Source organism: Orycteropus afer, unplaced genomic scaffold (genome assembly GCF_000298275.1).
Source record: "Orycteropus afer afer isolate SDZICR_OR568_19922 unplaced genomic scaffold, OryAfe1.0 scaffold00041, whole genome shotgun sequence".
NCBI classification, from domain to species: domain Eukaryota; kingdom Metazoa; phylum Chordata; class Mammalia; order Tubulidentata; family Orycteropodidae; genus Orycteropus; species Orycteropus afer.
This window is the reverse complement of record NW_006921628.1, coordinates 6,716,238-6,738,470: the sequence shown is the minus strand read 5'-3', so window position 1 is coordinate 6,738,470 and position 22,233 is coordinate 6,716,238. Positions and strand designations below refer to the sequence as shown.

At 42.6% G+C, this 22,233-nt stretch overlaps 1 protein-coding gene across 1 annotated transcript in view; it reads left to right on the top strand.

Annotated features, from left to right (window-relative positions):
• IL17RD (interleukin 17 receptor D) overlaps positions 1-22,233 on the top strand; it is an 83,084-nt gene that overhangs the window by 37,849 nt on the left and 23,002 nt on the right. Inside the window, exons 2-5 of the mRNA XM_007937303.1 lie at positions 8,040-8,097; positions 13,414-13,539; positions 20,062-20,180; positions 20,710-20,830. Of these exons, the coding sequence (XP_007935494.1) occupies positions 8,040-8,097; positions 13,414-13,539; positions 20,062-20,180; positions 20,710-20,830 (424 nt within the window). The remainder of the gene's footprint in view (positions 1-8,039; positions 8,098-13,413; positions 13,540-20,061; positions 20,181-20,709; positions 20,831-22,233) is intronic.

Here is a 22,233-nt window from a genome sequence, read left to right as displayed (position 1 = left end):
AGGCAGTATCACTACGGAAGTAGGATTGCCCAACCTTCCTTCCAAGGAGTGGCTGGTGGGTTTGAACCACCAGCCGTCTGGTTAGCAGGCAAGTATCTTAGCCACTATGCTACCAGAGCTCCCAGTTTAATCCATAACATTGGCTTAATCATGCTTTCATTTCTTTAGGCAGAAAACTAGTTTGGTGGTGCTGTGGTTAAAGCACTGGGCTGCTAATCAAAAAGGTCAGTGGTTCAAACCCACCAGCTGCTCTGTGGTAGAAAGATGAGACAGTCTGCTTCCATAAAGATTTACAGCCTTGGAAACCCAATGGGGGTCACTGTAACTTGGAATTGACTGGATGGCAGTGAGTTTGTTTTTTATATTTAGAGTGATGTATCCAAAGTAAGACTGACAGTGTTCTGTTGTGATCCATAGGGTTTTCATTGGCTGATTTTTGAAAGTAGAACACCAGACCTTTCTTCCTAATCTTAGTCTAGAAGCTCTGCTAAAACCAGCCTACAGTGGGTGACCCTGCTGGTCCTGAAATACCGGTAGCTTCCACCATCTAGCAATATGCAAATGACCACAGTATGACAGACTGACAGGTGGTGGTCCAAAAATTTAGCAGCTTAAGAAAACAAATTTATTTTACAGTTCAGGAGGTCAGAAGTTGTAAATGGGTCTTACAGTCCTAAAACCAAGGTATTGGCAGGATTGGTTCCTTTTCGAGACTCCAGGGGAGAATCTTTGCTAATGTGATTATATTGGGCCCACCTGGATTATCCAGGATAATCTCCCCATCTCAGCATCCTTAAATTAATCATGTCTGCAGAGTCCCTTTTGCCATGGAAGGTCACGGTCACAGTCAGATTCCTTACAAGAATTAGGATATGGACATCTTTGGGGGGCCTATTATTCTGTCTATCACCAGTGTAGAAAACAGTGCTCTGTGGGCTAGCTTGGGGCATACTGTTTCTGAGGTGGTTTCTGAGGGCTCTGGAGCAGCTGAAGCATTGTTTGACTGTGAGACAAGAACTGTCTGGTGGAACATCATCTGACACATGGGCTGAGAAGCTGTGGCTGAGAAGAATGAAAGATCTTCATGGTGCACTTAAGAACTGGTACCTGGGATGGCATCTCTTCTTTCTGGGCTATATGACCAGGCATGGTTGGTCATGTGGTCTTAATGGTCTTTTCTCTGTAGAATTAGAATAACCACTTTGCAGAGGTACCATGCCAGTAAAATTGTGGGAATGGATTACTGTGCTCCTTAAAATAAATGGGCAGGAAGTCTGGTGTGTCAGGACATAGAAGCCCATTGGGGGAGAATGACCCTGAGTGATTGATAAGAAGGGCTTCATGGAGAATGCATGAGGAGAGAAGTGTATTGTGGGAAATACAGGTGCTGAGCACTACAGTAAGTCTTAAGGTTAAGTTATCTGACTTACGGACAACTCGTACTTAAGAATGGACTACCATAAAGTCTACTGTATTAAAATACAATGGTTCGTGATAATGAACACATGCACTATTTTGTGACACTCATGAAAACTTGTGTGGCTTCAGCAGTTTATTGGCTGAGGAAGGAGAACACTACCTTTTGACGTCAGATCATGTTTCTGTTAACACTGTGTTGAGTGTGTAACTTTGTATTTGGCTTAAAATTTCCTCTTATTTACCCTTGTAACCACGCCTCCAAAGTATAAATCTGATGCAAGTGCTGGTGATATGTCAAGGAAAAGGAAAACAATCACGACTGAAAATAAAGTGGAACTAATAAAGCGATCAGAAAGAGAAGAAACCCCATCGGTCTTTGGAAAAGCATTAGGCTACAATGGTCAACAATTGGAATAATTTTAAAAGGATAAAGTGAGAATAATGGAACACGTGAAAGGCTCTGCCCCAGTGAAAGCTACAGTTGTTACTAAATATTTCATTATTGACATGGAAAGGCTATTGATAATTTGGTTAGATTATCAAAATCTGCATAATATGCCTGTTAGCCTTACTTTATTCAAGAAAAGGCTCAAAGCTTTTTCCTAGATTTAAAAGCTGCACATGCAGCAAATGAAGGTGATTGTGAAGTAGAATTGTTGCAAGTAGGGCTTCAGTCATTTAAAAGTGAGGGCAAGTTGTCATCATGTTACCTCATGAATGCCTCTTCTGGTATGTAGGACATCAGTGGAATGAAAGCAAGTGTTAACCTTTAATTATGATCTTTTCTCTTTTTCCTATCTACACTGTTTTAAGGAGTTCCTGGTGGAAGCTCTGGTGGTATAGTGCCTAAGGCATTTGATTGCTATCCAGAAGGTTGGCAGTTCAAACCCACCAACCACTCAGGAGGAACACTGGACAATCTACTTACGTAGAGATACTGCCTTGGAAACCTAAGGAGAGGTCGTTATGAGTCAGGACGACTCGATGGCAGTGAGTTGGTCTTTTTTTTTTTTTTTTTTGGTGGCACCATGGCTAAGTATTTGGCTGCTAACTGAAAAGGTTGGTTGTTCAAACCCGTCTGCAGGAGAGAGATGTGGCAGTCTGCTTCTGTACAGATTTACTGCCTTGGGAATCTACTCTCTCCTGTCAGGTCTCTATGAATTGGAATCAACTTGATGGCAACAGGTTTTGGAAACTGTTTTAAACTCAAACTCATTGCCATCGAGTCAGATCTGACTCATAGCGACCCCTCCTTGGTTTCTGAGGCAGTATCACTACGGAAGTAGATTGCCCAATCTTCCTTCCAAGGAGTGGCTGGTGGGTTTGAACTGCCAGCCTTCTGGTTAGCAGTCAAATGCCTTAGGCACTATGCCACTAGAGCTCCCAGGAAACTGTTTTAAGAACTGTTTAATTTTTTTTTCTTTTTTTTTTATAGTACTGTATACCTACATGCATACACATACATACAGATTCTCTCTTCAGCACAGTACTGTATGTAGTTACTTTTATTATTACTATATTATTATTATGTATATTACGTTTAAAATGTTTTAATGTATTTGGAAGTGTTTTATATGCATAGAAAGATAAAATATACACTATATACTTAGAGTATATAGTGTATACTCTATAGTATCTTAGTGTGTATACTTTAATCATGCCCAGTCCTGCATCATCTCCATGATAGGCTGTGGACTGGACCGCTATGATCCATAGGGTTCACTGGCTTATTTTCAGAAGTAGATTGCCAGGCCTGTCTTCCTTGTCTGTCTTAGTCTGGAAGCTCTGCTGAAACCTGTTCAGCATTACAACATTAATGCATTAAAAGATCATGATTAAAGTATATAAACTAAGGTGCGCCTGACACAAGCCATGATATTTCCAATCACCTCATATGCATGTGAGAGCTGGACAATGAATAAGAGTTGATGAAGACCGAAGAAGAGTTGATGCTTTTGAGTTGTGGTGCTGGTGAAGAATGCTGAAAGTACCATGGACTGCTAAAAGAACTAACAGATCTGTCCTGGAGGAAGTGCAGCCAGAATGCTCCTTGGAAGCAAGAATGGCCAGACTTCGTCTCACCTATTTTGGTCATGTTGTAAGAAGGGACCATTCCCTGGAGAAGGATGTCATGCTTGGTAGGGTGGAGGGTCGACAAAAGAGGGGGAGGCCTTCAACGAGATGGATTGATACAGTGGCTGCAATGATGAGCTCAAGTATAGCAGGGATTGTGGGGCTGGTGCGGGATCAGGCAGTGTTTCGTTCTGCTGTGCATGGGGTCGCTATGAGTCGGAAACGACTCGACGGCACTTAACAACAACAACAACAACATATACTTAGGCAGACATTTGACTAATTGACTTTAAGTAAGAACCCTATGTACCTGTTCCGACTTACCTACAAATTAGACACACATAGTTTGTAACCTGGGGAATGCCTGCATTGTAGTACCTGGAGGGGTTTGGGAAGCGGGAGGGAGTGGCTGGGAAGGTAGGTGGGGACCATGACAGGAATGGTCTAGGGGTGTTAAGAAGTTAGTGAAAGATTTGGAGCAGGGAGAAGAGGGCAGATTTGCATGTTAGGAGATCATCTTGGTGGTCAAAACTTGAGGTCAGGCCTGTGTTTGGTTCATTGCTGGGCACCCAGCCCTGTGGGTCTTGTGTCAAATTGGAGTGCTCAAAGGTTGGTAAAAGGATGCTGCATGCAGACTTCTCTGTCCTCTGAGGCCAGCTCACAGGTCTCCCTCTGAATGGCTCCACACCTCACAGAGACCTTATTTGGAGAGATTTAGGTTCTTATATGCAGAGACTTAGTTTACATTCCCAGCCAGTGCACCTCACGTGTAGCTATTACTCATCTGTTATTGGACGTTTGTTCTTTGTTGTAATGCTGAACAGGTTTCAGCAGAGCTTCCAGACTAAGACAGACAAGGAAGACAGGCCTGGCAATCTACTTTTGAAAATAAGCCAGTGAACCCTATGGATCATAGCGGTCCAGTCCACAGCCTATCATGGAGATGATGCAGGACTGAGCAGTATTAAATTCCACTGTGCACGGGTTGCCTTCAGTTAGGGGCCGACTAGACAGTAGCTAACAGAAACAGATTCTCACATGCACAGTATAGAGCTCCTACAGCATGAGCACATCTCACCTTTTTTTTTTTTTTTTAACTTTTTATTGTGATTTGGGTGAAAGTTTACACAGCATGTTTGCTTTCCATTCAACAGTTCACCCACATTTTGTTTTGTGACATTGATTGCCATTCCCACTTCCTCCCTGAGGTTACCTTTTCTCTTTATCCTTTCCTATGCATCCCTGCCCTCTGAGCTATCTCTCTGTGCAAATACTGCTCTTTTGATCTCCTGCGGTTGATCTCCCTGATGTGCTTTTCATTTTGTAGGCCTTTCTGTTCTTTGGCTGAAAGTTAAGCCATGGGAGTAAGTTGACTTCCAGGCCTGGAGGTTTCAGCAGTCTCCATCAGACCAGTGAGCCTGGTCTTTTTAATGAGTTTGACAGTTTACTGTCTTGAGCTCCTTTCCACAACGCATTGCCTATTACAAGTGCCTAATATCTGTTAAAAACATGTTACAAGAGAAATATAGGAGAAATAAGAGCAAAAAGAAATGCCACAACTAAGGTCATTGGTAATGAGAGTGCCTAGGCATCTCAGAGCATGCTATTAAATGGAATGGGTTTCATTTGTGACAAGTGCTTTCTCTACATGGTTTTGAGTGGTCCTCCTCAAGTCTCCATCTCCCCAGCCCCCCACACACAGAGTTTACAAATTTCTCTTATTGAAAATGCCCAGTGGACAAACATGGATCTGTGGGTGTATAGATGGATAGACAAGCTGAACAATCAGATATGTCTGGGCAGAGGGGAGTGTGCCCATGACCATGTATAGGGTTGGCAGATGATGTTTCTACTTGCTTATTTGTATGTGTTGTAAGAATATCCAGGTATACAGCAGAGCTGACAAGGGGTAAGGTTGTGGTGGCTTCTTAGCCACCACCACTTACCCAGAGGAAGTGAGTATTCAGACCTGTGGGCTTGGGACCATGGTCACAGGGGATGCCAAGCTCAAATGGCATAACATATTATATAAAAACATTGTTCTACATCCTACTTTGTTAGGATGTAGGGGTCTTAAAAGCTTTTAAGTGGCTATCTAGATGCAACAACGGATCTCTCTTCATCCAGAGCAAAGAAGCATGACGAAAAACAAAGATGCATGGAAACAATTAGTCCGAGGGACTAACAGACCATGCAGTCCTCAGCCTAAATAACCATGAGACCAGAAGAACTAGATGGTGCCCAACTACTGCTGTCAGTGACTCAGAGGAGGATCAATGCAGGAGATCCTGGATAGAGTGGGAGAACAATGTGGAACAAAACTCAAAATCCTAAAAAAAAAGACCACCTTTGCTGGTCTGATAGAGCCTGGTGAGACCCCTGAGACTCTGGCCTCTAATTAGGAAGAGAGCTGTTAAATTGTGGGGAATTGCAGTCTGTGTCATGAAACAAAATGTGTATGAAGTGTATGGAAAATGAATTTGCTTTGTAAACTTTCACCCAAATCACAATAAAAATTAAAGTCCAATAGAATGAAGTAGCTTGCCTTTGGTTATGAACAATTGGATAGAAGGATTAAGGTGGTCTTGGCCTCTAGATTATGTGTTTTGTTCCCCTCCCATAATGCTACTTTTCCCCCACCATTCTAGCCCAGTTATCCCCTCTTTTAAGCTCTTGGTGAGTGTCATCTGTGCCTTTCATTTAACCTTACTCAGGTACTGCCTTGTGGCATCTCAGGTATTATATACTTATTTATGGCTGGCACTTTCACCCTAGCTACATGTGTTTTTTTCTATAAACAGGAGTCCTTGGGGAAGCAGAGTGTGATTTGAGGTTTGTCTGTATGCATTGGGGTGTGAGCCACAAACCTATTCCTTCTTAGAAAGAATGAGTACCGTACTCCTTATTCCACAAGGGCAGGGGCAGTGGCTATTTTGTTCACCACCATACCTAACATAGTATCTGACTCATAAAAGATGCCATAATAGTAAGTGAATTGATTTCTCCAGCTAGTATCCTGGGGCTTGTCAGGCAAGAAGGGTATGGTTTGGTGTGCTGGGCATTGCCATAGGGTTGTGGGGGGATTAGATTATCTCCTTCCTGGCCTCCCACCTGGTTATGTTCTTTGGTCTTGGCCATCTGATTGCATAGACTGTGGCCTCATCCCTTTAGAGTCATGGAAGCTCTTAGAATTTTAATAAAATGGCAAAGTATTTCAGTTCAGGTGAGGAATTCCTGAATTCTGTGTGTGGGAGGAAGAATGGATGGAAGAGGAAATCTAGAGAAGGAAAGTGAACCGAGTCGAAAGGAGCCCCAGTAGATCATGGGCTGGCACACCATATTGATTTAGGTTTTGTGTTACTGCTTATTCCTCACTTTAGTTGGAGCACTGTGTGTGTGTGTGTGTGTATGTGCTTCTCCCTTTCTGCACAGCTGTGCTTTCCTGAGGGCCTTGTGCATCTGAGCTCAGAGATCCAGTTTCAGTGGGTGTGCCTGGCCTCAGGATCAGCAGCATGAGCAGCATATGGATGCAATGGGCTGCAGCCTGAGACCCTGGGCTCCATCAGAAGTGTTCTGCACATTGTGTCTCAGTGAACAATTGCTGGCATATGGTTCTCCCACCACCATCCTTCTTGTTGAGTGGAAACTTCAGCTGTGTGGTTAGAATATTTTCCCATCATTTAGCATTTCAGAATTAACATATTTTGGAGAATTCTGCAAATAATGCTGAACGGCACATTTGCAGATTTTACGGAAACAGTTAAATCAGAGTGGGAGTTGGTAGATCTGTAGCTGCTCTTTCCCATGATGAATGTAAGTGGGGTTGGGGGAAGGCGGGGTTGGTGGGAGGATTCCAGTGCTTCCTCTGTGGATGCTGTAATTAAAGTGGGAAGTCTGGCGGAGTTGTTATTCCTGCTATTAAGAGCACAGATGGCGAGTGGCCACATCACCAAGAGGCAGAGTTAGACCTTTTAAGGTCTTTTTTTCTTTTTCTTTTATGACCCACCCAATGTATTCCAAGCATAGGTAGGGATACAGTGAAGTATTTTCTCATTAAAAGTAACTGCTTATTCTCACACTCATTCTCAGTCTTGGAATGAGAACTCTGTTTCCTTGCACTTGAGAAATTGCCTATCTGTTGTGGCTTAATGGAGCGTTCGGATGAGGGCGTCTGGTAGGCGAATTTTATAACCAATCAGTACTTAAAGTGGATCCAACTGGAAGGGCTCCAACTGGCAGCCCTTGGCCTCTCTCCCAGTTTTACTGTTAGCGAATTATTATTTAACCCCTAAACAGCCTGCACCTATTGTCTTGGAGCAAGTGTGTGCTTGTGATCCCCATGGCTGGCGAGTTAGGAATCCCCCAGGAGGAGGGAGTTTGGCATCTGGGGCCATGGAGCAGATGGAAAGGGCAGTGGATAGACGTTGCTTAGAGACTGGCATGACACTGGATCTCAGCAATGATGCGTGTGGTTGGACTTTGTAGGGATCCATGCTGGAAAAGCAAATTGGCTTAATTTTACATCATGTTCTCTTGTTTTCCCACAGGGAGTGGGGCTGGCCAGCAGAAACAGTGGGCTGCACAACATCACCTTCAGATATGACAGTAAGTAACTGGCTTGACCGCTGAAGAATGGAGGCCTTTCAGATATCTAAAGTTTACCTAGCTGTGCTTAATCAAAGACACTGCAGGGTCTGTGATTGAGGAATTTTCTGAAACTGCTTAGGTCTGTCGATGGAGCTAAAGCAACTCAGTCTCAATTAAGCCACTTAAGTGTTAGTGAATTTGAACAGGTCAAGTGTCCTCAATAGAGTTCAGAGAAGTTCTCTTTCTCAAGACATGGCCATATTCTTAATGACAAACATAGATGCCTGTAGGGCTATGTAGGGCTCAGCAGAGAACAAATGAATGAAGCTTTCCAGGTGCAGGACACTAGGGAATGGTGGAGACTGTGGAAAATTGTGAGTTCATGCCTCATCTGAAGGAAATATTGGCTACTTGCTGCGGCTTCTTGTGGCCTTGAAGTAATTCATACCATATGCTACCAGATAAATTGTGATTTCTAAGAGCAAGAAATTCACATTTTTCATGGGCACGTTTTAAAAATACTGGTAGTTATTTCAAAATCTTCACAAACCCAAGTAGATCTGTGTTCCATATTGGCCTGGGGTTACCAGTTGGCCATTTCTGACTTAGACCTGGATTCTTGCTGTAGTTTATTACCTACCATCCATGTGTGCTGCAGCAAGTGACTTGATTTCTCCAAGCTTCAGTTTTCTCATTATGTAAAATAAACATCCATCTCTCCCTCCTTGCGTTGTTTAAGTTTTAAATGGAGTAATGCTTTATAACTGTTCAACTCAGTAACTAGTCTGTGGTGTTCACTCAATAATGTCTATTAATATTAGAAGGAATCTCTGGATGGTGCAAATGGTTAATGTGCTTTAGCAGCTAACTGAAAGTTTGGAGGCTAGAGATGCCTTGGAAGAAGGGCCTGGCAATTCTGAAAAACTAGCCACCAAGAACCCTAAGGAGCGTAGTTCTACTCTGACGTGCGCACACATGTGGTCGCCATGAGTTGGAATAGATTCAGTGACAACTGGTTATTTATTTATTTAAGTTAATATTAGAAGTCATTCCCACGGAAGGTAGAGCACTAGTACCTTTTTTGCCTTCCCTAAAGAAAGTGTGGTGTTTTCTGGCTGGATTACTTTACATAGGGCAAGATGTGAGTTTTTTTCTGATTAAGTATATAGAACCCCCTTAAACAGCTGCTTTCATTTCATTAAGAAGGGAGTTATATAGAACTGTGAGCACTTGAGCCAGATGAAGTTTAATTTGTAAGAACAAATGTTGACAAGAGGGAGCTTGCCTCATGTTTAGCAGCTCCTAACATTTGACTCATCCCTTGAATAGAGAGTAGAATCAAAGTCAGTAAGAGGAATAGGTCCCACTGAGGTCTCTGGAATGGACATCTACTCAAAGCAGGGTTTTTTTGAGGTTCCTGGATACAGTCTACAATTTTTAGATACAAATATATATGTCAAAATAATGGGCACAGTTGCTGGCCTCTCTGTCTTAAGTAAACTGTATGTGTCCCTCAGATATTTTGCATTAGTAGTGGGTGCATGTCCTGTGTAAGTACTGGAATGCTAAGGAAAGATTAGCTGCAAGTCTATGATACTGAAGTGAAGACATGTGGAAGGGATGTTTCTTTGAGTCAAAAGTTCATTTCTAATATATGCTCTTGGTCCTGGCAGGTCTTATATTACATTCAGGAGTTCAAAGTTTTCTGGTCAGCTGCAAACAAGCAGTTGCATCTCTGTTTTAATATGGGGTTTTGTGGAAGAGGAGCTGTACCTGTCAAGCTGAAAAGTATCTTATTATTTTCTTCATGGGACTAATTATTTGGCCCACTTGCCTATTCCTGTCTCTTAGCCATTGCTGTGTTTTTAATTCTTTAGCATTTAATTAAAATTTAATTCACAGCTCGCTTTGACCCCTGAAATGTCTGAAGCTCTGTTGCATTTTGGCAAAGTGTCATTTGGGTATAACGTTTTTGTAACCAGAATCCAGAACTGGGGATTTAACTAATAATTGGATCCAGGCTATGTAAAAAACTTATTCATTGTTTTTTATCGAAAAAGATATTTTCCTCCACAGGGAAGGTCCTGCTCAACTGGTAACTAGTTCCGCTTAAAATAACTAAGAACCAATTACCAAGTTTTCACCAGAATTATTAAACTACAAAATCTTATTTTTATATTCCTTTGACATTTAATGTTGTCAAGAAAGGTGATGTCTTGCTGTGAAGTCGAAAATGAATTGCACAGACCTCCGTGCCTCCTTTCACTCTGCATGCCATGTTTCTCCTGTGGGCTCTGAGGGGGTATGCCTGAGTAGGTTTCAGTCTAATTCTTAAACTCTGTATTTGCATAATGGTTTTTACAGAAATCTAGAGAGTGCTCATTTTGGCATGAGAAATGAACAAAGCAAAAAATCATAATTTGCTCCCATTTGGGCATCTTTTTCTGAAGCTGGTTAAAGCAAAGACCTTTCTTTTGTTATAACCCATTGCAGTCGAATCTGTTCTGACTCATGGCGACCCCATGTGTTATAGAATACAACTGTTCTGTAGGATTTTTGTGGCTGTAATTTTACAGAACCAGTTTACCAGGCCTTCCTTTCATGGAGTCGTGGGGTGGGCTTGAACCGCCAACCTTTAGGTCAGTAGATGAATGCAAACCATTTGCACCACCTGAGCTCCTTTCTGTCCTTTTAGTCCTGTGTTGTTATTGTTATTAGGTGCTGCTGAGCTGATTCTGACTCATAGTGACCCCATGTGACACACAGTTCTCAATATGAAAGCCACCCCAAACCCACCCACTGCCATCGAGTTGATATTGACTCATCAAGACTGTATAGGAAAGTGTAGAACTCTGCCCTGTAGGGTTTCCAAGACTCTAACCTTTATGGAAGCAGACTGCTGCATCTTCTGCAGAGCAGCTGGTGGGTTCAAACTGCCAACCTTTTGGTTAGCAGCCAAGCGCTTTAACCACTGTGCCACCAAGGCCCCCATTCTCAATAAATGAAATTTACAAGTATGTCAGGATCTTGCCTTTCTTGTGTACTGGGAAGCTAGTCTCAGCCAAGATTTTTTGCTACTCTACACACCTCAAATTAAGAACTTGTCTTGGTTGCTGGTGACAGGGTGCTGAGAGGCCTGGGTGAGCTGCTGGAGCCTGCTTTCTGCTGCTGAACTGGGTGGTCAGCAGTGGCATTCTGAGCTACCCAGCTGCCCTTTCTTATCTGTAGTTCCCTCATTTGTAAAAAAAAAAAAAAAAAAAAAAAAAGTTAGACTAAAAAAAATTTTTCTTCATTTGTTTCCTATCCTAAAATTCTCTTCTACACCCAGAGAACACATGTTGATTGCTTTCAGAGTGAATTTTTATCAGAAGCGGAATTCCATTTTATTAATTATTAACATCTTTTCAAAAGAAGCAATATTGAAATGCAAATGTGACTTTTTAGGATCAGAGGGAAATGACAGAAGAAAATAAGTGCTCAAGTAGTTAGGTGAGAATGCAGGTCTGTAGGCAGGATGGAGGATGCAGTTTAAAAGTAGGGGATGGGTCTTTATGGTAGTCGGTAGGTGTTATACTTTAGTAAAAAATTAAAAAGGAAGTGAACCCCTGAAACTATTGCCCCAAGATCATCTTTAAACCTTAAACTGAAAGTATCCCCTTAAAACCAAACAATAGTTGAGCTTAACTAGTAAAGAATGTTTGCCTTGAGTATTAGGCTCTGTTAAGATCTACTTATGTGGGAACAACTTGACAACTGCAACTCAGAAGATTAGAACCACCAATCTTTAGGTCAGTAGACAAATGCAAACCATTTGCCCCACCTGGGTTCCTTTCTGTACCTCCTTGGGGGTTGGGGGGCAGTGAGTTTGTGCCAGGGAGGGAGGAACAACTTGGGAAAGGAGAGTTGAGAGTGGTTGCACAACTGGAAGAATGCAGTCAGTGTCTCTGAATTGTACATGTAGAAACTGTTGGATTGGTGTATGCTTTGCTGTGTATATTCTAAACAGCAACAAAAATAAATAATTTTTAAAAAATTAAAAAGGGATATTGTGTACACTTTAAAAGCCTTGGAAGGATGTCCACTAGAATGTTAATAGCAGTTAACTTCTGTGTGATGAGAAGTTATGAATGACTTTTAAATTTGTTTTATATTCTCCTGTGATTTTCAAATGTCTCCAAAGAATGTGTTTAGTCATAAAGATGAGAAGCACACAGGACATTTTATAGGACAGAAGTTATATGCAGCAGGCAGACTCATGAGCTTCCTAGACAATGTCCCCGAATGCTTCTCCCCTTCCAGGGGCTGGTGGGCAGGTTTGGGCATTTGCTGGAACTCTGAAGACCTTTCACAGCAGATTCTAGAGAGAGTATCTGAGTTTAATCATTGAGAAAGAAGCAGAGATGAAGCAGCTTATGATAAGTTGGTGCTGTGGTTGATAGTTTTTTTGTGCATGAGTGGCTGTTCTGGGAAGTCCCAGCCCAATTCCAGCTGGAATCTTCTGGCAGCTTTGTAGGCCTCTGCGTACTTTGAAGGTGTGTACAACAATACCAGGTGGCGCAGCTGCTCCTGTGGTTGTGGCTACATTGACAGGTGGCAGTAAGTAACAACCTCAGACAAAATCAAAGAATCAGGTGGTTTTGTTTTTTTTAAGATGTGTGGGGCTCCTTAGATTTAGTGGGTGTTGTGGGTATCTTTGATGATACATGGGATTTACAGCAAAAGTTTTATCTTTGATGATGCTAGTTAATGTTGAAGTAACTTATCACTGTCCCAAGGTTTTTAGCAGATGTCCAAGTTACTGTCTCTTGAAGGTACTAATTGGTTAACAGTCTTGCTTTGAATCACTGCCCTGTGAATTCACATTCTCATGTTCCTTCTTTTTCTGCAGTCACCTCACCCTCTAGTTTTGTTCTAAAAATAAATAAGCAAACAAGCAAAACCTAGATTAATTAGCCATTGTTTCAAAAAATTCTCTAATACTGAAAACTAGTGAGTCAATGTAAATAATTACTGATTCAGACAAAATGTCATACTAGCAAAAAACGTTAATGCCAGATACACACATAAACTTCAAACTGAATCTGACCTTCTTAAAACTGTCCTGGAATTTAACCTCAGGTGGGGGGTAGGGGTGTGCGTGATATAAATCCCACTGAAGCATGCTTATAATTTTCAGTCAGTTTCTGATGTCATATTTGGGCTTTCGAAACACACCTCTTTCAGCAGAATGGATTGGGCCACTTCCAGACAGTACTGTGTAATGTGAGAAAATGAACTTGGAAATAAAAAACATATATTTTAAATGTCACTGTTCTCATCCTCCCACTTCTCTAGACTGTACCACTTACTTGAACCTGGTGGGGAAGCACGTGATTGCCGACGCCCAGAACATCACCATCAGTCAGTACACTTGCCACAACCAAGTGGCTATCACCATTCTTTGGTCTCCAGGGGCCTTAGGTAAGTGGTCAGAAATTGAGTCCCTCCATGTTGGCCTAGATTAGTTGTGCTCAGTGCGAAGGTCCCAAATGTGATGGCCTCCAGGGGCTGGGCAAGTCTTTACATGAGTGAAGCTTAGATTGGGTTGGGCACAGACCTACTTTGTTGCTTCACACACTTGCAGGGCACACACTCACTGAGAACACACACAGCTTGATGCTGCTGCCCCATGGCTTGTCATTTGTGTTTTCTTGGCTGTTATTGAGAGAGACTTGAATGTGAAAAATAGTAGAGTGTCAGTGACAAATGGCACTGAGCCCTTGGCCTCTGTGTGTCAGCAGTAGGGTGGAAAGGGGGGATAGTAGTGACCTGGGAAACACGTTATCATCCAAGGGCTCAATGGCTTCGGCAACTCAGCATCTAGTGATCTCTATGGCCACATGGAAGTGCAGACCTAGCATTGGCACATTTTGTGATTTTTTTTTTCCAGTAAAATCCTAGTTTTCATGTGAAACAGTGAAGTTAACAAAAAAAAAAAAACATCTCACTGCTGTTGAGTCTGAACCAACTCACAGCAACCCCTCCTTGGGTTTCCGAGGCAGTATCACTGCGGAAGTAGATTGCCTAACCATCCTTCCAAGGAGTGTTTTTTTTGAACATTGGCAACTAACTAAAATTTTTAAGAACCACGTGGACCATAAGCAAGCCAAACCAAAACGAAGAAATAGGTAAAAGCATACTCACGTGATCTGGCCAGATTTAGCTTGATGCTGAATCTGTCTCTTTTATTGAATGGATAATAGGAGAGAGAGGATGGTTTAGTTGAGCTGGGCCTTGTTATGAAGGGTCTAGGCATTTGGTTCAGATGGGCTCTATTTGAGCTCACCCTCTATTTTTAAAGAGCCCCAGTTTTCCCATCTGTAAAATGAAGATAATAACTGCTTCTTGGTTTGTTGTAAGAATTGGAGACACACCCACATAGTCATTTCTAGAGAGAGCTGTTCAAAACAGTGTCTGTTATCTTCATAATCAGAACCTGGTCCTCAGGCCTGCCCTTTTGACAATGTTATCCATCCATAGAATTAAAAAAAAAAAAAAAAAGTCTGGCCAAGGGAGAAGTAAAATAAAGTCTAAATTTCTTAACCTGAATGGACTGAATCTCGGGAGAACTGGATTGCCAATGGGGTGAGTATGGGAGATGGCAGGTGCAGCAGAACTGGACCAAGCTGACTCTTTCACATATTTGTTGCTGGATCTGAACCCAGTGGGTTTTCTAAAAATAATACTATCTTAACATTTAAAGATTAAAACACTGCATTTGACTGCTAACCAGAAGGCTGGCAGTTCAAACCCACCAGCCACTCCTCGGAAGGAAGGTTGGGCAGTCTACTTCCATAGTGATACTGCCTCGGAAACCCAAGGAGGGTTCGCTGTGAGTCAGGTCAAGTCAGACCTGACTTGACGGCGTGAGTTTGGTTTTGGTTTTTTTGTGGACAAAAGAGAAGTGGTCATTAACGTAAAGCTAAATGTTTAAAGAGGTTGGCCTGACGAATTGCAGATTCCTTCATATCTTAAATTTCCTAGTGCTACTAAGGAGCTCTGGTAGCATAGTGGCTAAAAGCACTTGACTGCTAACCAGAAGGCTGGCGGTTCAAACCCACCAGCCACTCCTCGGAAGGAAGGTTGGGCAATCCTACTTCCGTAGTGATACTGCCTCGGAAACCCAAGGAGGGGTCGCTATGAGTCGGGGCCGACTCGACGGCACATAACAACAACAACTATAACAGAAATACAAGCGAGTGGCTTTAAAAAGCAGAAAATTATTCTGTCAGTTTAGGAGGCTTTGTCCAGTCAATTTCAACTCATAGCGACCCCATGTGAATTGTCCCATAGGGTTTCCTAGGCTGTAATCTTTATGGGAGCAGATTGCCAAGTCTTTCTCCCTTGGAGACATTGGGCAAGTTCAACCACCAACCATTTGCTTAGCAGCCAATTTCAGAGTGAGGCTCTAGGGGGAGGTGCTTTGTCTAATTCAGCTTCTAGTAGCTGCTGGCAGTCCTTAGAGTTCCTGGGCTTGTAGATTCATCTGCCCCTGCTGTACTTAGATAGCAGCTATTCTCCCCTTGTGTCAGCTTACCTATCTCTGTGTCTAGCTGCTCTCTATATCACTCAAAAGTGATTAGGTTTAGGATATACTTTACATTGATATGACCTCATAAACAAAGAAGACCCTATTCTCAACCAGGATTACATCCACAGATAGTGGGTTTAGGATTCCAACACAGACAGTTCCCGGGGTACCAGTGTCCAATGTACCAACAGCTCCTACTTATCGTTTAATGCAGGGCTTCCAACTAGTTCTATTGTGGCCAACAAAGCAACACAGGAATAGACTTGAATTTTTACATTTGGGTGATTCGTCTTAGTAATCGGAATAGGAAAAATTACTGGTCAAAGCCCTGGAATGGGACACTCGGAAGAGGCATATTGAACCCTTTCAGGAGCCTCATGTGTGACATTGGATTATTGGCAGGACTGGGAAGAGCCACCCACATTCAAAGCCTTGCAGTCAGCCATCATGTTCGAGTGAGGTGCCACCATCTTTAAACAGAGAAGCACTTAATAACATAAAAGAACAGTGTTACATAAATTTGCCATCACTTTGAAATGATCGAACCAACTGCTACTTGCAAAAAATTCTTCATAATTACCTTCACTTCATAAACATGCAGCTTTTGTAAATCATTCAAAAGGCTTTGAGCCTTTTCTTGCACTACAGTAAGACTAAATAAGAGCAGTATACACCTATTCTGACTGACCTACAAATTCTTGAAGACACAGGAACAGATCTCCTTTGTAACCTGAGGACTCCTTGTATTTGATGGTGGTGGTGGGACACCATTCAATCCATAACACCTTCCTAGAATGAAAGTAAGAGGTGTGAACTAGTGGTAGGACATGTGGAACAGCGAAGGCAGAAGGTTGTGCTTTTTCTGGAAGAAAATCTGTGGGTGGGAGTGGCTGGACAAGCTCTATCAGTTTCTCTGGAAAACAGAGTAGCATGTGGGTTAACAGTGCTGGCTTTGAGCCAGACACTCCTGGGTTCGGATCCTACCACTGCCATTTAATTCCTCTGTGACCTGAGGCAAATCATTTAGCTTACCTAAACCTCATGTTAGGAGCTCTGGTGGTGTGGTGCCTAAGGCATTTGACTGCTAACCAGGAGGCTGGTGGTTCAAACCCACCAGCCACTCCTTGGAAGGAAGACTGAGCAATCTACTTTAGTAGATATACCGCCTCGGAAACCCAAGGAGAGGTTGCTATGAGTCAGATTCAACTCAATAGCTGTGAGTTTTGTTTTTGTTTTTTTTTGGAAACCTCAAGTTAAAGGAGCTCTGATGGTCAAGGCACTTGGCTGCTAACCAAAAGGTTGTTGGTTCAAACCTGCCAGCTGCTCCACAGAAGGCAGATGGAGGCAGTCTGATTCTGTGAAGATTTATGGCCTTGGAAACCCAGTGGGGGTCGCTGAGTTGGAATCGACTTGATGGCAGTGAATTTGGTTTTTTGGTTTTAAACTTCATGTTAAAAATGAGACAGAGTTTCTGTAAAATAAAAGAGTTTTACCCAGATTTAAAGATTTGCAAATCAGGAGATGCCAGAATGAAAGTTCAAAATAGTGTTATAGGGAGGGAGCATAGGTACATACATTTTATGGTCAGTTTTGCAGAACTTTGTGCAGAATTGGGAAGAGTATAGGGGTACATTTGATTGTTGACATTCCACATGCTTTCATAAGACTTTCATCAGCAATTGCTATTGGCTGAGGCATTCAACCTTAGCCACAACTTTCTACATTCCAGAGCTGGTTCCTTCTGTTTCCTGAAACGTTCTGGATGGGCCACCTCAGAATGTTGCAGAACAAGTTATCTTGTTCAAGAGTGTGGTCATGGGTCACATACTCTAAAAGCAGAAGCTGGGACCTAGGACAAAATGGAGTCCCATTCAGACCTGTGTTAACCATTTCAGTATGTCAAGCACCTCAGTTTTAGAGTACTCTTTCACACTTAGTTTCCTCCTCTGTAAAATGGAGATGATAATACCTTCTATGGTTGTTAAGAGGGTTGAATGACTTGATGGGAAGGAGCAAACAAGTTCCTTCATGGGAAGCTGTTCTATACAATTGTTAGTCTTTATATGAGACATTAGTATTGTTATGATAAATGTGTCACTGTGATACAGGAATTACATTGGCTGCTTTGACCCTGATCACCAGACTTGGTGTAGAGATTTTTCAGGCTGGTCTTTTAAGAACAAGGACTAGTTGAATGGAAAATCAATTTGTTTTGTAAACTTTAACCTAAATCACAACAAAAAGTTATAAAAAAAATAATAATAAGGACTAAAATCACCCACTGCCACCCCAGATGATAAATTTGTGAGATATATCGTTTTTTATAAGGAGCCCTGGTGGTACAGTGGTTAAACACTTGGCTGCCAACCAGAAAGGTCAGTGGTGCAAACCACTGGCTGCTCCATGGAAGAGAAATGTGGCAATCTGCTCCTGTAAAGATTACAGCCTTGGAAATCCTATGGGGGCAATTCTATTGTCTCCTATGGGGTCACTGAGTCAGAACTGACTTGATGATAGTGGATTTTTAAAAAATGGTCTTTTATCATATTAATTACCTCACTTTTGTTAATCAGTAGTTCTGGGGACTTTGCATAAATTAAATCTTAGTATAGATAATAAAATCTTGTTCGGAAATCTTTTAATTTTAAGAGGCAAGTGCTATGAGAGCTAGTAAATAGCTTCTGGTCAAAATGCCATGTATTTTGTCAGCATGGCCAAATCTGGCTATGGGTCTGCTGGCTGCCACCCCCATAGGGAGTTTTGTCATGGGAACACATGATGGAAGTTGGTCCCTGCATACTGTTGTAGTGCTCTGATCCCCTAAGATGTGATGCTCTGTGCAGGCACCCATCTAGATGCAACAATGAGTCTCTCCTCATCCAGAGCAAAGAAGAAAAGAAAACCAAAGATGTATGGAAACAGTTAGTCCAAGGGACTAGTGGACCATGCAAGCCTCAGTCTTTATGACCATGAGACCAGAACTAGATAGTGCCTGGCTACCACTGTCAACCCACTGAGAAAGGAATCAGCGTAGGAGATCCTGGTGAGACCCTTGAGACTATGGCCCCTAGTTGCCACTCTACCCAGGATTTCCTGTACCGATCCTCTTCCGAGTGGTTAACAATGGTAACTGGGCACCACCTAGTTCTTCTGGGAGCTCAAAAGGGCAGTGTTTGCACAGGGAGATAGCTCGGAGTGGGGGTGAGGGGTGGGAGTGCATGGGAGGGAAGGACACAGGGAAGAGGTAACTATAGGGAGGAAGTGGGAAGAGAGCTGTTACATTGTGGGGAATTGCAGTCGATGTCATGAAACAAAATGTGTATGAACTGTATGGAAAATGAATTTGCTCTGTAAGCTTTCCCCCAATCATAATTAATTAAATAAAATGTGAAGCTCTAGCTATTATTCCTCTGCCCTGCCCCCATAAAATACATGTCATCAAATAATTACAGGATTGGAGAACCAATTGGAATGAGAGTTCTCCGGCCTTTGCCATCAATACTTTTCCCACCTGGTTAATTGCATCCTGTGTAATTAGTTTTGCTCTGGAACAGGGGAAGGGTTGAAAATCACTCCCTGTCTAGTATTCAGAAAGAATGTGAAATCGATATGGCGCCAATTGAGGCTGGCTTTGGGGCTCTCCAGCTGCAGTTGGACTACTCCAGTCTCCATGGGATACAGAGCCCGGTGGTGCTGGCTCTTGTGGCCATCAGAGCTTAATCCTTTTGAAAGCATCTAGTCAGACGTGCAGCCAGCAAGCTCAGGTGGCAGGGGGCTGGGCCTTTGCCTTTCACCAGCCCTGTGGGTGTCAGGCTCCCTAAGGTCTGTATGAAGAGTGCATACTGGGCAGTTCTTGGGTGTCTGCCTTTCAGGTGATTAGAGCAAGAACCGCTTTGTATATCACATAGGCATTCTCCTAAACTAATCTCAAACCTCGGAACCCCATGGGTGCAGACATATACTTGGATGGGAAATTTGAATGTTGCTCAGTGAAACATGTCAACAGATGTGGGGATGAAACTTAAAGTGGAAATGTGGTTTAGGGGATTCTTTGGTCAGTATTGGGAATTATCAGCTGAATGCACCCTGTTTAATGGCCTAGAAATTATATATTCCACCACAGACTTTTATGATTGGTTGTGACTCGAGTCTGAGTATTTGAACCCTAATGCTGCAGAGGTGGCAGACGTTTGTGAAAGGGCCAGCTGGATGGGAGATTAATTAGTGATGGTGGAAGAGAAAATCACCTGGCGGGTCCCAAAGGAATGTAGAGTATGCATTTTTCCTTTATATAAACTCATATTCCGGCCAGAGTAAGAATGCCTTCAACTTTCCTGTGTAGGTGGAGAAGACTGACTAGTCTTGGAGGAAGGAAAGGTGCATTTTTAATAAAAGCATTTTGCTTTGCTTAGGCATTGAATTCCTAAAAGGATTCCGGGTGATACTGGAGGAGCTGAAGTCAGAGGGAAGACAGTGCCAACAACTGATTCTAAAGGACCCGAAGCAGCTCAACAGCAGCTTCAAAAGAACCGTAAGTCACACATAGGGAATGCGCTCCTGAAGACACGCCATTGTTCTGGGAGTTTGAATGGTCTATTGAGAGTGTGTGAAATTGGAGAAGGAGGGGCTGTGGGGTGCACACCGCCTGCCAAGGTGGGCAAGAATGGCGGGTAATGCTGTGTGCCTGCTCTCCACTCCCAAGGAAACTCTTCAGCACTTCTCTGTGGTAAACACACTTCTCCGGTTACACAGCCCTCCTGGAAGGTGTCTTTGTGCTCTGAGGAGTGGGTTCCCTCCCCTCCAGCGCTGAGCTTTGATATTAACAGGGCATGGCCACCTTGCCAAAGAACAGATAGCATTGTTGATCTTCATTTTCATTTTAAGTTAGGGATCTCAACATCCAGCTGGTCAGACAGTAGACCTCACATCTTCCCTCTGCCAGGCTTGTCCCTCAGCTCTGATATTGTGTCTGAGGGACTCCAGGGGGTGGGTATGGAGGTCTCCTATGTAGGGGTGGGCATTTTCTCCATGATGTCACACGTGTTTTTGTTCCCTTTTAGGGAATGGAATCTCAGCCTTTCCTGAATATGAAATTTGAAACGGATTACTTTGTAAAGATTGTCCCCTTTCCTTCCATTAAAAATGAAAGCAATTACCACCCCTTCTTCTTCAGAACCCGTGGTGAGTATGGTCTTTCCTGCCTGGTTCTCATAAGGATGTTTTTCTGCTGCTTTTAATGATTTTTCTAGGAAGATTTATTCAAAAGCACGCCAAAGACTCATGTGAAACAAACCTGCTGGGGAATGCTTGTATCCAGAAAAGCAACTTTTAGAATTAAAGTTTGGCCCAGGCACTGTTAATCTAACCAGAGATAACCCACTCCTGGCTTATTCTAGAACAGAACTGACAGTTGATTTTTGAGAATGCTTTTACCACCATGAAGATAGAGCTGTGTATCAAAATATTTCTTTAAAAAAAAGGAGTAAGTTGATTTAGAGTAGAGGGCAGGATAATGCAATGATTCCAACTTTTACCTGTCATCAAGATGGTGGCTTCTGAAGAGCTGCTTGCTATTTTAGGATTAGATTAGGAAAACAGTCAGTATTCCCAAGACTCATTCTAGAAAGTTGTCTTTATTTAGTATGTACTGTGGGTCAGTTCCTGTTCTAAATGCTCTAAAAACTCAGTTTATCTCTCCACCCCAATTTATAACAATCCTGCAAGGAATTTACTCTTATCGTCCCCACTTCACAGGGTGGAATCATGCACAGAGGTTAATGGCCTTGCCTGGAGCTGAGATTGAACCTCAGAAATCTGATTCTGGAATCCATATACTCAAATTGTGCTGGGATCCCAGTTGCTTGGTCACCTTTCCAGTCTGTTTTTTCATGTGTTGTTGTTGTTAAATGCTGTTGAGTCAGTTTTTTACTCATAGTGACCCCACAGGATAGAGTAGAACTGCTTCATTGGGTTTTCTAGGCTATAATCTTTGTGGGTGCAGGTCACCAGGTGGTTCTCCTATGGAGTCACTGGGTGGGTTTGAACCACCAACCTTTTGGTTAGCAGCTGAATGCTTAGCCATTGTACCACCGGGGCTCCTTGTTCTGTATGTGATGTCTATTTGATCTCCATGCTTTGCCACTGTCACACTTGGAGGTCGTCACCCTCTTGCCTTCCTTATGGAGCTTTCTGTCTGATATTCCAGACCCTGATGGCCAGCCGTAGGTGCACTCCAGCATCCCTCCTTTGTGGTCTGCTCTGCTCCTTATCCTCTGTCATGATTTTGTTCTCAGCTCCAGCCTGCATTAACGTATCCCTTTGCTCAATTCTTACTGGGGTGGTTGTCTATGTAGCATAGTTATTTTATGACAATCATTCTCATTTTCTTCATTAAAACATGATTCCACAATGGAATATTACTCAGCCATAAAGAAAATGAAGTACTGATACATGCCGTGATATGAATGAACCTTGGAAACAACATGCTGAGTGAAATAAGCCAGACATAAAAGGACAAATATTGTGTGATTCTACTTATATGGAATATTTGTTGTTGTTGTTGTTGTTAAGTGCCGTCGAGTCGT